General features: G+C 38.4%; 2 protein-coding genes across 2 annotated transcripts; both read left to right on the top strand.

The window, feature by feature from the left end:
* Positions 1 to 2203: 2203 nt before the first annotated feature.
* On the top strand, positions 2204 to 4392 carry LOC146521655 (uncharacterized). Its single transcript, XM_085137548.1, has 4 exons — positions 2204 to 2324; positions 2430 to 2565; positions 2699 to 2752; positions 2918 to 4392. The coding sequence occupies exons 2-4, from the start codon at positions 2437 to 2439 to the stop codon at positions 3191 to 3193; spliced, it is 459 nt and encodes a 152-aa protein (XP_084993674.1). The 5' UTR covers positions 2204 to 2324; positions 2430 to 2436; the 3' UTR covers positions 3194 to 4392.
* Positions 4393 to 7437: 3045 nt separating this feature from the next.
* LOC146521654 (uncharacterized) lies at positions 7438 to 11564 on the top strand. The gene is made up of 6 exons (XM_085137533.1): positions 7438 to 7477; positions 7632 to 7776; positions 9267 to 9317; positions 9515 to 9592; positions 9741 to 9794; positions 9975 to 11564. The coding sequence occupies exons 2-6, from the start codon at positions 7660 to 7662 to the stop codon at positions 10161 to 10163; spliced, it is 489 nt and encodes a 162-aa protein (XP_084993659.1). The 5' UTR covers positions 7438 to 7477; positions 7632 to 7659; the 3' UTR covers positions 10164 to 11564.
* The last annotated feature ends 3555 nt before the right edge of the window (positions 11565 to 15119 follow it).

Raw genomic sequence — 15119 nt, 5'->3', positions numbered from 1 at the left:
GATAATGGGTATTACACATCCTGTGTGTGGCATTCTTTCATTTCATGAGAAACTTTACTTATTGCTTGTTTCATTTTCCTGTAAATAAACTACAGTTACAGGAAAACATGATTCACAAAGGTGAGGATTTATGGCCTTGGCAACTCCCATTGTGTGAGTGCTTGTCTCCTCCACTCTTTGCCATCTGGTGTGAGTGTGGCTGTGAATAACAGGTGTAGCAGCCCTTGGCATCAAGAACAATAGAAGAGTCTCTAACGGGTGCAGCCATTTATTACCTCACCAAACACGGCTCATTCTCTGGACTCGTTGAGCACCGTGAAAACTATAAAATAAGAAAAAATTGATACCTGTACAGTCCCCTTGAACCTTAACAATAAGCAACATCAACAAATGCGCTTAAACTAAATCAGGTAAATTTAAAGAAAAAAAATAAGTAATTCTGAGATTTACAGTCACTGCTTAAATAAAGCAAAAAAAGGCTGCTTAATCGGCATCAAGGCGTTTCACAGTTCAGTAAAAGTATAACATCAGATCACATTGCATCACATACCTCAGTCCACTTGCCAAGGGTGCAAACTCCTGTGAACATGTAAACATTCGTCCTGTTTCTCATGGGGTGCTGCTAGCTTAATACTTAATACTAAACAATATATATATTAGCTGTATAATACCAGTAGGCCAGCTCTAATAGTAATTTGGTATGGCTTCGTGGGCCAAATGTAATTAGGCTGCGGGCCAAATTTGGCCCGCAGGCCAGAGTTTGACACCTATGATCTGGAGAAAGATGTGAGGAACTATGTCACGGCCTGTTCCATCTGTGCCCGGAGAAAGAGCAGCACATCTCGAGCTGCCATGTTGGTGAAACCGTCTACCCACATCCAAGTAAGATTGTCATCCTCTTGGTTATAGACAGATCCCCGAAGGCTGCCCGCTTCATTGCTCTCAATAAACTTCCCACTGCTTCTGAAACTGCTAAAATCTTAGTAAACCATGTTTTCAGACTCCGCAGAATCCGTACAGAAATAGTCTCCAAAAGGGGGCCTCAATTTGTCCCCCAAGCCTGGAAGTTTTTTTCCTGTTCTTCCTTAGGAGCCAAAGTCTGCCTGAGCTGTGGATTCAACTTCCAAACCAATGGGCACACAGAGAGGCTTAGACAAGAGCTTGAGGCCGCCCTGCAGCCCCAACCTAAAACCCTTCCACTTAGCCTATTCAGTTGCCCTGGATTGGTTGCTGACAACTTTTTAACCTCTTTGGCTACAGGTCAGTCTCCGTTAAAAGCTTCTGTGGATTGTGAACCATCTTTGTTCTCTTATACAGAGTTAGATCTCACAGTGCGTTCTGTACAACTCCGATGTCAGCAGGTTTGTACATCCTCGCACCGCTTATGATAGAATGCAAATTGTACTAAATGTGGACGTACATGGTGACGTAGGCCAACTGACATTAAATTTGTCAGTGCGCCCACATGCAGGCATTGCTGCACAACAAGAGCATATTTAAGAATTACATCTTAATCACATTTAATATTAAATATAACAGAACACTGACCTTTGGTATTGAATCTAAAGAATACATTTCTCCTGAAAATTAAGGTAGGACAGAAATCACTGGTGATATGATTTAAACAAATAAAAATTAAATTACATTTGTTAGAGCGAGCTTTTAATAGACTATAAGTTCACAAAAACAAAAGTGAGGAAAACAGGGCTATTTACACACACACACACACACACACACACACACACACACACACACACACACACACACACACACACACACACACACACACACACACACAGGAAGAGGGGAAATGGATGTAAATGCAGACAATCACAAGGGGAAGACAAAAGTCAACCGAAGACACAAAAGATGACCATCAAAATAAAGAAAAGGGAAAATCCAATGTATAACTACTACTCACACTGAACAGGAAGACATGACTTTGGCTAGTGTTAAAATTAAAACCTTGACAAACCCACTGTGCATATAAAAGAAAATAACAAAAGACAGATTTAAGGAATGTGAAGCATTTTATTAAGAATTCAAGGTAAGTAATGGCATTGCATGCGCTAAACTTTGTGGAAATGAAGTTCGTGTTTTCCTGTAAAACAAAAGTGAATATTACCACTTCTAGAAAACACACAGACACACCCACAGACAAGCCAAGTCACGCACAGGTAAGCTGTGTCATGGGGAAGGGGGGAGGGGACACTAGAAGCATATAAAGCATTTTGTGGCATGAGCCCTTCGTATAATCATTTATCAGTTCCCCTGTAACAGGTGGAAAAACCCCAGCAACACTGTACTATAAGAGGATATTACAGGTAGATTTTTATACAACATTTCCACTCAAATTAAAACATTTCACTTTAAAGATTTAAGAAGGAAATTTATAAATGTACTTTATACTGTGTTGTTTTTTTCCCCAGAAGAGTGATGGCAGCTCTGAACTTATCCAGAAGCAAAGGAGTGAGTGGTGTCACAACTATCAGGGGTTTATTCATCATTTTCACCCTGTTGGTTCTGGTCAACCTTTCAAGTTCACTGATGAAGAAGGACCAACTGGTAAATTGATTGTGATATATTTATATCTATATTTTTTGATCTGCCAGTTGTAGTTTTATTTTTCTCAGTTACACTGTTTGCCTTCACATGTTTCACATGGCTGCTTGTGGACATTCTCTATCTGGATTTGCAGGAAGAACTGAAAGAAAACATTCAGAAGTTACAACAAGCAGCAGTGACAAGGAAGGTGAGTCTGTCTCTGACCATGTTGTGCGCATGAATGAGTAACGTGGAATATCTATCACTGCTAATATAAATATTTATAAATCTATTAAACAACCAAAGCCCCCCAAAATCTAGAAGAATATAAAAGTATTTTTACACATTTGTCTCGTTTCATTTTCTCCTCCAGGATAATCTCAAGTTAGACAGATTCTATATTCCACTATTCTATGATGATTTTATGCGCTTAATGGACATTTTGTCTGAAACTCTAAATACAACGATGGGAGATTTTCCACCAGTGTTGGATTTAATGAATGACCTGAAAACATTCCTGAAAGCCACCAAGAAGTACATAGACAAATACCTTGAGACGACAGCTGGAGAAATCCAGGACTATGAAGAGAAACTAAATGTTGTGATGGAGCGGCTAACACACCTAGAGAAACATAAAGATGAACTGTAACACATTAGTCTGCACCTGTCTCTTATATTGTGTGTATTGTGTTTGTAAAACTTCTCTTTTATACCGTGCAGTTTCAGTTTCAGTTTTTGCCTTGAGAGTGGCCTTGATATTTTAAATTGCTGAATAAAGCTAACTGTAAACTTGGGTTTGACCTGAAAAAATAACTTGTCAAGTTTTTTTTCCTCTCATTATCTTCATTATAAAAAAGTTGTAATGCAAGTACAAACCACTGATCATGGGGATTTTGTGTGTGAAGTAGTTGATAGTTATTATTAGGGATGGGTACCTGACATAAACGGTAGTAACCAGACCGAAAAGCAGCGCACATTTCGGTGCTTTATTTCGGTGCTTTTTTTCCCTGAGATGTCATACACTTTGAATTCTAGCCAATCATTTTACGTTTCCGAGGATAGTAGGCGGGCCCAGGTACGTCCGTACTTTTAGAGCAGAGCTACAGATAAAAAATGCCCAAGACGAAGCGGTCAAAAGTCTGGCTGTACTTCACAGCAAAATATGCAAACTCAGCAGCTGCAACAAGTGCTTTAAGCTAATACTGTGATACTGTCAAAGGAGGTAACTCCTCAAATCCGATGAAACACCTGGCGACGCATAGCGGGGTTTTTTTAAAAGCAGAAAATGCGCCGTATTTGATAGCTTGCTGCGAGACCTCACACCGAGCACATCTACTGCGGGTGTGGTGGTGACGGATGATGATGGCAGCAGCAGCCGTTCTTCTCTGCGTGAGTAGCTTAATGTTGTTCGTGTGTAATTTACGTTGAGTAGGCTAACCACGTTATTACATTAATGCATGTAAGGTGAACTAGCAAACACTGTCGTAGCTACATGCAGCTGTCTTCTTGTTAGATGGCAGATGCTCCCTTCACCCTGGCCAAAAAGGCTAAAATGACCAAAGAAAAAGTGTAAAACAGTTAAACATGAGAGGTTTTTGGACAAAGTTTGTTTTTGTTTAAGCACTGCTTCCAGCCAAGAATGATACCATATATGCCCCATAGCTGCAGTAAAGGCTAACATTGTTATCTTTTTACAAAAAACCAGCTGAACATGAGAGGTTTTTGGACCAATTTTGTGTTCTCCATTCTTTGAGCACCGTTTAAGCACCGGCACCGTTTCAAAAGTACCGGTTTGGCACCGGTATCGGATAAAACCTAAACGATACCCATCCCTACTCGTTAATATACTCTATATTTTATATATCCTTTCTTTCATTGCCATTCTGAAATAAAAGGGCCAGGCTATGTTTTCTAGTTATATCTCAATGAGGTCATGAGGATAATGAACTATCTGGTCAAGTTCTCTTTAATGCTACCGGACTAAAAGCACAGGAATATTCTAGACTAAATCTATGATTTTTATGAAAACATCAACCACCAAAGATGTACATTTCTTTGTCAAGTACAATTAGTAAAATGAACTATTTTAAAGGCTATCTGAAGAATCATTGTCTGCGAATAAAGACATTAAAGTTGTTATAAATGCATATTTTTACAAACTGTGAAATTCACAAGAAAAGACGACAGCTGTGGCTGATGTTGAAATTGGCAGTGTGCAAACCTACAACATATACAATCATTATCAAATGATAACATGTGAGAAACACAGAAACAAATAGATGTAAAAACTTGTACTTCTTATACTTTTGTTTTCAGTGTTTGCATCACATTATGAACACTAGTATCTCCATAAATAGTTACCAGGTTATAAATATATTACTTCATGCTAATGTTGCAATATATGTAGTGTCCATTTTAGTGTTAAGATATACTATTGATCATATGATAAAGATTATTTGAATATTAAATGAAAAACTGAAAACTGGAATTATTGGAAAACTGGAATATGAACTGGTCTCATTTTTAACAAAAGTGATGCTGGCTCTAACATTGGATTACATTCGCTTTCTGTTCATTTGTATATTCTTTTTCAATGTGTAAAAAAACATTTCTTTGTCTTTATAAGCAGTCCATGTATTAAACAACCCCAGTCTCAGGGCAGTTTATAAAATAATCCCAGGAAAACCATCTAGATTTTCCTGTTCATGTACACAAATGAGTTACATGCCTAAACGAATCCCTTTTCTGCCACATGCTTCTGTCGTGGCTGCTGTTAATATGTGGAATATTCTTCAACTGTTTAACAGTCTGATGGGCCTTAATTTCCATAAAGTGGATCATATTACATCTGTGAAATGAAAGAGAAAGCACAGCTCACTTAAAGTATTTGTAGTGTTTGAGTCCCTTGTGTTTTCAGTCTACACCTGTACCGTGCAGCCACTCTTTCTCCTTTCAGCAGGCAGGTAAGATCAGCAAAACTGCATCATAAGATGGTTTATAGTTAATACGTTTTATACAATATATTAATAACATAAAACAGGAAACATAGATTTAATTCTTCATTTATTCATTTCATTTATTTTCTGTCATTTTCTCTCCAGAAGTTTTTATTTCAACAGTGATGGCAGCAGCAGGCGTCTCCAAAAGCAGAGGACTGACTGGTGTCAGAAACACCAAAGTTGTAATGATCTTCTTGCTGCTGTCCCTGGTTTATGAGGCAAATTCACAGACAACTGAGGAATATTTGAATGTAAAATTAAAGTCACTATAAGTTACTATACCTTTTTTCCTTCACTTACAGTTGTTAATATGTAGTTCTTAGGCAATTGATGCATCCTGTTTTTTCAAATTTCAGAAAATCAAGGCCACCTTAGGAGAAGCTGATGAAAAACTACAGTTTCTTCAGTCTATCCAGGAACTAATAAAGACATCATCGTTTTCAGAGGATTTTCCACCACTGATGGATCTCACAAATAACTTGATTCATTTCATTGAGAAATCCAAGATGCTGTTAGAAAGAAAGGAAAAAGAATTTGAAAGAAATGAAGGGAAACCTAAAACTCAACGGAATGAACTTTAAACGTTTCTGTCTAACTTCTTTAAAATAAATACATTTTAAGCAGAACCTTTAGCTATGCTTTAGACTTTAGCATCATTGTTTTTCATTGTTGTTACTATTTTGATTAAAGAGCTGGATGGGACATGTATTTGTTTTGCTTTGACCTTTCCTGAACTGTGAGTTGTTTTCTTTGTATTGGATTCTAGTGATGTCTTTGCTCCAGAATGGAGGCCACTGTATAGGCATGCATCTGCCTCTCTTGCACCATTGAAAATTGTTGTGTTGATCATTCAAGTTTATAGAGCTCACTTCATATCTTTTGTTAGTTGTTATGGATCTTCAGCATGGTAATGGGGGCTAGCCCTAAATACTTTTTCTAGTTTGAATAAATAATATTATACTAATTGCTCTTTTTGCTTGTGTACTTTTTTTTTTTAATTTTATGATGGTGATGGTGATGCAGATCTAACAAAACTTGTTAGACAAGTTATACAAGTGTCTGTATTGGTAATGTAGTATCCACGAACCAATAAATTCCTGCATACAAAGATGTTTTTGTTTCAAGTGGTGATGTAATTTGATAAAGGTCTTCAGTGTGCATCAAACCACAATATTGACCTGTCTGGACCAGATATCATCATCATATTTGTTCATCAGTTTTATTTTGCGAGCTGGAGATGCCGCTCCAGCGAGCCAGAGAATTCCCCCCCCCCCCCCCCCCCCTTTGTGGCAAGCAGCAGGTGCACCTCGCAAATGGAGGGCGCCTTTACTCCCCGCAAATGGGCAATAGGAAACCGATCAATGCCCATGCAATCCCCAAAATGCGCTGGCATGATGTCAGGGCAGCATGGGTGGCTGCGACTTTTTTTTGCCGATGCCATGATGCCGCCCCCACCACAATGCCGCAATGGGCAACCGCCCATGTCGCGATGTCAACCTAAAAGCTCACTAGAGCATGAAGTAGAAAAAATTGTTCAGAATGTGCAGAGACAAGAGCTCTCCTCCTCCACATTTACAGTATCACCAGCGGCGTGCTGCTGAACTGATCTGAGCCAGAGATCAAGGCAGAGAAGGTAGGGGATGGAAAGATTGAGGCAGAGAAAGAGAGAAGAGAACAGAGAAGAAAAAAAGAAAAAGAAAAAATTGTTATTATAATATGTTATTTCACAACAATAACTGATGGGTTTCTATTCCTATAAACAGGACTAGACAAACACTACTTTGTTGAAAACAAAAGTGAAAGGGTTGCTCACATTCACGAGATGCAAATGAGTTAAGAGACACTGTATATAAAGCACCTGTGGCATGTCATCTCATTATAGTTTCATTCTCCACCTGTACGGTACAGCAGCTCTTCTTACATTCGCACAGCAGGTAAGAGGAGTAATCATGCACAATAATATGATTTATATAGATTTATATTTACAGAATAAGTTTATGTATATATATATATATATATATATATATATATATATATATTCAGTTACTTATTAACTCTAAATGTCTATGATATCTCAACTTTCTTAAGCTGGGAGCTTGTTCCACTTCTGAGAGCGATGGCAGCAGCCTTTTCCAGAACCAGGGGACCAGCTATAGCCAACAAAGGCTTATTACTCATCTTCTCTCTGCTGTGCCTTGTTTCAGTCGCAAGTTCCCTCTATACCCAAGGCCAGGTGATGAATTGACTTTTGCTGAATTCCCTTCTATGATTCAACAATTACACACTTATGTGTATATGTACAGTCTAAGTCAGGGGTCTGCAACCTTTAACACCCAAAGAGCCACTTGGACTCGGTTTCCACGCAAAAGAAAACACTGGGAGCCGCAAATACTTTTTGAAATCCAAAATGAAGATAACACTGTATATATAGTTTTTTACTTTTATGCTTTGTGTGAACAACTAAAGTAAGTAAGTAAAGTTTATCTATTAAGCTTTTCGCAGAAAGGCAGTCACAAAGCGCTGTACACAAATATTAAAATAAACAATACAATCAATAGACATTATACACAATGTAAAAGATCAAATGTAAATAATGTAAAGAATGTAAAATACGTAGATCAACAAAAGGCTTGTTTGAACAGAAAAGTTTTTAACTGCTTTTTAAAAGAATCCACAGAGCAAATAAGCTGTGTTGCTTATGAACTCCATGAAGTGCTACGGAGAAAATTACATTTTATTTATGTAATTAACACATTTTGAACTCTTAAATAAATATAACAAAAGGAAAGACACCTAGCTAAACTAAAATGATCCAGCAAACAAAAACTGTTGTGAGTCGCCACCCTTATATCGCATTTGGGCTTTTGGAGCCTTGACCTGACTTTTAAAAAGTAATTGGAAAAAAGCACTATGCTGCTGAAAAAGGAAAAATAGATATTTGCAAAATTCTGTCTAAATATGTATTTTACCTGGTTAATGTGTGTGGCGGGGCGTGGTCTGCAGCGCCGCTGGGAGGCGGACGCACCTGTGCGGCACCCGCAATCACGCCTCGCCACCTTAAAGTCTGTGCTCTCTGTGCTGTTGTGTTGTCGGGCTGTGAGCTGAAAAGCTACAGCCGACTGTATGTACAGCAACCGTGTGAAAAGTGGTCAATAAAGAGATGCTGAAAAGCGTGTTCATGCAAACATCGTCGGGTCTGTCGTGATATGTTTACAATAAGACTTATGGTCCCAAACCTGTGCGCAGCATCTGCAAATCGGGGCTTTCATCTTTACGCAGGACTGTAAGCTGTCATCTGTGAGGCGTGAGCGGTGTTTGTTTTAACATAGTTCACGGTGGAGCTGCTGACATAATGTGGATCCATAACTGGCCTACCTGGGGTCGAAAGTCTCGATAAATGCACGGCGTTTCGGCGGGTACACCAGCTTCCGCGAGTGTGACGCTTATTTTGAGCGGTAAAAAAAATAATATAATTTAATATAATTTTTATATTTCAAAATCACAATAATCTTCCAATTTAGAACTACAAGTTAAAAAAGAACTAAACACAAATAAAATACACTTCAGCTAAATACTTCTAATTTATTTTCCCAAACCACCGGGAGCCGCAGTATAAGGACAAAAGAGCCGCATACGGCTCCAGAGCCGCAGGTTGCCGACCCCTGGTCTAAGTCATCACAATTAGCTGCTGAATTTTTTCTTTATTTGCAATGGGTCACACAGATGATGCTTGAGCAGATGAAGATAGTCATAAAAGAAGCAGACAGATGGAAGGTGGGTCAGTCAGTCTCAAAGTTTTAAAATCTGCTGTGTGTAGGCAGAAAAGAAGGGTTAAAAAAGGCCTTAATAAATCCATTTTACTTTACACTATCTACAGTGATATATGGCAAGTCTTGCAAGTATAGCAAATGCATTACATACAATGTAGAATAATATGGTAAATTTAAATGTTCTTATTTTTTTTCTGTTAGGCAGAAGACAAATATAGAAAGGAAACAATCACAAAACTATTTGATCTTTCAAGTTCACTGACCCACAAGGACCAACTGGTAAATTAATATTTAATAACCTTTGTTCATTAGTTTGACATAAATAATCTCTTCCTGTAAGAATGCTCTTCTTTTGCTGTGGTTTTCATTGTGTTCTTCAGCAGCAGTCACACTCACCGTGCTCTGCTTTTTTCTGGAAAATATTCAGGAACTATTCCAGGAAACCCTACGCAGTGCTGTAAAACAAGAAGAAACACTGAAGGTGGGTCTGTCAGTTACTCACATGTTGACTGAGAAAGTCTTTAATTCATAAAACTAATAACTCAAAACCTACAGTAACATCAGCATACCTTCAGGGATCTGATACACTGCAAATGAACAACATTGAAATGGAATGAAATGTTATATCATTTGTTCTAAAATGTTTATTTTTCTCATTCAGACAGGAGACAAGTACAAAATGGCAGCAACAGTATTGGATGAACTGTTTGAGAAATACATTCGTCAGTCAGAACTGGATATGTTATCAGCTGATTATCAACCAGTGAAGGAAGTAATTAAGATTGGTTTGCACTTAATGAAGAACTTCCGAACTTACATGGACAAGAAGATGACTTTGCTACAAGAATAGAGAACAGGAAAGAAACTGGGTGTGATGGGCAGCTTCACAAAACTGTAGAAGAAACAACAAATTGAACGGCTTACATTTCTGTCTCTATGTCTGTTCTATTTAGTTTTTATGAAACCATTTTTTGTTGTTTATAAATCATTAAAAAATACATACATTTCCTTCAAGTTATACATATGTGACTTCTTTATATTAATTTGGCTCAAAGTTGTAGTAAACTGGGAAGTTATTTTGTTTTACTGATCTTGGCCAGTGATTCTTTTATTTAGACATTATACGTTTCTATGCATTCTAAATAAATGTGCTATGTAAAGATTTTTTCTTGTGCTTCCTTTGTCAAACCCTAAACGAAAAAAATCAGAGTTGATATATGTAGAAACTGTATCATAATCCCCTATTTACTGACAACAAAGACAATGACAGGGTTTTTTGCTTCCTATGTTTTGATCATAAGTCCTTCAGCTCAAGCATAAATGATGGAATCATTAATCAATTTTTAGATATTTGTTTATATGTCCAAAGTATTTAGATAATTACACATTTCTTCATTTTATTTTTATCTATTTATTTACTCACTTTTGTGCTATTTTACCTCTGTCCAACCCAACAGTGGGTAATGGGTGTTATTAGCGGAAATCAGTCAATAGATATGGGCCTGTAGTGGCCTTCTACAGCTGCTAGTTTGTTCTGAAGGTTGTTATGACTCATTCAGATTGAGGATCACTAACAAGAGCATGGAAAGACTCCAGAATCTACTCTGGGCTGGGAGAGCAGATCCAGTTTACTCTATTACAACAAACTAGACATGGAAGTAGTCATGTCTACTTTAGTGAAACAGTAAAAGATGAGTGCCATTACATTACTGTTCAGTTTGTGGGTTACAACAGAAAACTGTACATTTTTTAAGATCTCACGTGTTATTGGAGAGGATTATTTCAATAAACCAAGGACATTTTGCCTGACAATTATGTGTATCCTCCGGTACCTTTACTGTATAAGAGCTAAAACCTCCAAACGTTCAGGAGTAATAAGTTATGAGTAGTGGTTTTGAACTAAAACTCAACAATGTGGGATACTGTTTGTCCATGATTTGAACAGGGGGAATAGATTGCGGCAGGATCACCCTAATGTTATTTGTATCATCCTGTAAATTTACTGTACAAAGAGTAAAGATCTCCAAAATTTCAGGAGTAGTGATTCATTATAAGAAGTGCTTGTGAACTAAAAATCAAGAATGAGGGATACTGTTTGTCCGTGATTTGGACTAGGCAGGTGCAGTGGTGCCGGGCATGAAAGGGGTTTGAGCACCTGCCCCTTACTGATGGGTCCCCCAAGTTCCCTTTAATGTGTGCGTGTGGAGTCCTGCCTGTGCCCCTCAACAATAATGTTTAACTATTAATCACAATTTTGTAAGTAGGTGTACAGAATAGGTTATTATGTACAACATGTCTTGTCTTGTGGGAACTGACCAGTTGAAACAAATAAATATGCTGTGTGTGCAACAGCGCGACAAAACATCCATCCATCCATTGGCTTCCACTTATCCTTTTTCAGGGTTGCGGGGGCACTTGAGCCTATCCCAGCTGTCTTAGGGCGAGAGGCAGGGTACACCCTGAACAGGTCGCCAGTCTGTCACAGGTCTAACACATATACACAGACAACTGTTCGCACTCACATTCACACGGGCAATTTAGAGTTTCCAATTAACCTCTCCCTGCGACCAAACATTACCTGTCCTTTTATTAACTGCAAAAGTAGCGCTGGTCATTAGGTGGGAGCTAACTGGGTAAGGGTGTCATGGGTCTGTAGCTCTGTCCATCGTTTTAGGGAGCATATTTAGTTTTAAAGTGAGGCAGGGCTTTTCCCTGCCTTTCTTTAGGACTTATATTTCAGGGCTTATATTATCTAATATGCATATTCACATAATTATGGATTATTACATTTCTATTATAAAAACACACACACTGTATTTTAAAGAAAATACATTAAGACAGATTATATTAGATTTATATTTCAAACATGACAAAATGCTGATTTTCATCAGTAAAATTATTGTGTCTCTACAGTTTAAACATTTAATAAGCCTTCTGCCTTGCACAGAATGGATAGTGAAACAAATGGAATCACCATAAATACGTTACTTTATATTTGTTACTTTATTTTTTATTCTTATTAAGTTATCATTATAGCACTAGGAATAAAAAAATAAGGATTCTGGACTAGTGTCATGATGCAAACGTTTGGCCATAGTATATACAGTATATACAGTATTCTGGAGAAGGTATAAAACGTCACTGTATGTGCAAAAAGGCTGTTTTCTTGTATTTGTGTCAATGTTGATGGTATACTTGCACATAAACCACTACATTGGACTCTGATGTGTCACTCCATACCCTGCCACCCACTGGTCAGCCAGTGTTGTCCACCTAAAATCTTTTTTCATGCCTAAAGATGAATAAAAACACTTAAGAAAAATAAGTCATGATTGAGGTTGTCATAATTCATGCGTGAAAGGGTTAAAGCAGTGGCGGTCCTAGCCTGTTTGGCGCCCTGGGCGAACAATCCCTCTGGCGCCCCCCCCCCCCCCCCCCCCCCCCCACACACACACACAGACAAAACATATTAAGGATTGTACATTAACATAAAGCTGTTGTACACACACACATACGAAGAGAGAGAGAGTATGCATAGTATGCAAACGGCCACCAAACAGCCATCATAATTCGTCATACAGTGAGAACAGGACAAATCAACAATCGACAATGACTAATTAATATTAAAATCTGTAACATATTGTATTGTTTGGAGTTTAGTCTGTTATTGTTGCTATTTTTACAATTTCTTCTTGGAGCAACTGTAACGCACATTATTTCCTTAGGGATTAATAAAGTATTCTGATTCTGATTGTTTCAGGTTGACCTGCCGTTATCCAATGACACATCTGCTTACCTGTATCTTTTGCTGTTTCTCTTCCTCTTCTTTTCTCTTTTTTCTAAACTGAGGAAGTGATGGCTTTGAACTTTTCTTGTCCATCTTCCATTGGTTTTAATTTTGCACTCATCCCACCCAACACCCATCCCTCAACCCAAGGATCACCACAACATGATCTAACACACCTACACCTTAGTTCACAGATTCACTTTGTCTAAGGTGCATTTCGGAGATTTCACACAACCCAGGATTCAAATCATGAATACATAATGGGCTTGGATTTACAACATTATGAATGAAATGTGCTCTATTTGGAAGCAGCAGCCCCACTCCCCTTTCGACGGGTTGTGTGTGAGACTTTAAATCATCAAACTGAAAATTTGAAATTGTTATTGATCCCTTTACCCCGAGTCCTAAAGTGTATATTTATTTTCTTACTCTTCTTATATATATTGTTTGTTTACTTGCACTGCTGTAACTGGAGCCTCGTCGTCTCGTCTCTATATACTGGACTGTATGTAGCGGAGATGACAATAAAGTTTACTTTGACTTCAGCAGCGAGCAGGCGCACCGAACGCTCTCGCGCTCACTTTTTCGAATTAGAATTTCGAAAAAATATCGGTGCAAATTATAAGTCTGTATTATAATGTCTGGTGTTTTCGTGTTTGTTGGTTTGTTTTTATTTTGTTTTATTTTGCAAGTTGGTTATTAGATGCTGCTCCAGCCAGTCAGAGAATCCCCCACCGCCCCGCCCTCTCCTCCCTGTGCCGCAAGCACCTCGTAAACGGAGGGGGCCCTTATTCCCAGCAAATGGGCGATAGAAAACCGATCGGTGCCTGTGCCATTCCCAATATGCGCTGGCTGACGTCGGGGCAGCATGAGTACGAGGATTTTTTTTTTTTTTTTGCCGATGCCCGTGATGCCGCCCCCCACCACGATGCCGCCCCAGGCAACCGCCCGTGTCGCCCGTATCTAAAACCGCTACTAGGTTAAAGGAAGACAAGTGTTTGTTGTTCCTAAGGTACAGTGAATGATATTAAAGGTCAACACTGGGGGAACACAAGAAGCAAAAGTGCTTTCAAGAAGCAGCCGCAGTGAGGACACAGCCCCCTTACACTGAGGTCAGAGCTCAGAATTGTAAAAAGCATCTGAAACAGCTCAGGTTGGAAAGAAGCCTTTTATTCTAGCTGTTGTTAGGGCTCAAACCCTGGTGCAACCCTGAACTGGATAAGCGGAGGAGGATGGATGAATGGTATTCCACTTATGTAATCTGATCATTTACAAACTGAAATTATCTAATCAAAATGTAAGTAAGGATTAAAAAAATGGGAAAGCAGACAGAGGTGTGACATAAATATAAATGTATTACCTGACATACGAGGACAGCTACAAGTAGTCTGAAAAACAGTTTTGTCAAGCTTGCAGGTCTGTCAGCACGAGACATTCTCACATAGAAGACATTGTTAGTCTCTAATTCATTTGACCATAATTGGGCCATGATTAGACCAGAATTTCTCACGTATTATGCTGCACTGTACAATCTTACTGACACGGGACTGAAGCTGCATGATGCAAATAAAATGACTAAATCATCCTTTTTATGGTTTATTTGTTTCAAACCAGCAGAAAAAGAATTGAGAAGAAGTCGCGGAAGAAATATATGAGGCCGTGTAGTGAAAACGTCTTTTTTTCTTGTTATCATAAGACATTTGGAGTGATGGCTTCTACAAGCCATCACTCCAAAAGCCATCACTTTGGTTGTGCATAAACTCAAGCTTACAGTCTAAGAAGTCAGAGTGTTGATGTTAATAAGAGACATAACTGAATTTGAAAATGGCAGACCTCAAGTCAGATTCATTAATAGAGATATATGCAAGAATTGTGAAATGTATGTATCCCACATAGTTGTTTTTCATTTTGTCATGAGAGACTCACCGCTAATGCCCAAGTTAACTGCAACCAAAGATAACTAGTAGCTGTTCTGAGTAAATCTGTCTCTAAAAAGAAAATGTACATTGCAAAGCATGA

The sequence above is a fragment of the Neolamprologus multifasciatus genome, chromosome 3 (genome assembly GCF_963576455.1).
Source record: "Neolamprologus multifasciatus chromosome 3, fNeoMul1.2, whole genome shotgun sequence".
Lineage (NCBI taxonomy): Eukaryota > Metazoa > Chordata > Actinopteri > Cichliformes > Cichlidae > Neolamprologus > Neolamprologus multifasciatus.
This window is presented reverse-complemented; position numbering and strand designations above follow the sequence as displayed.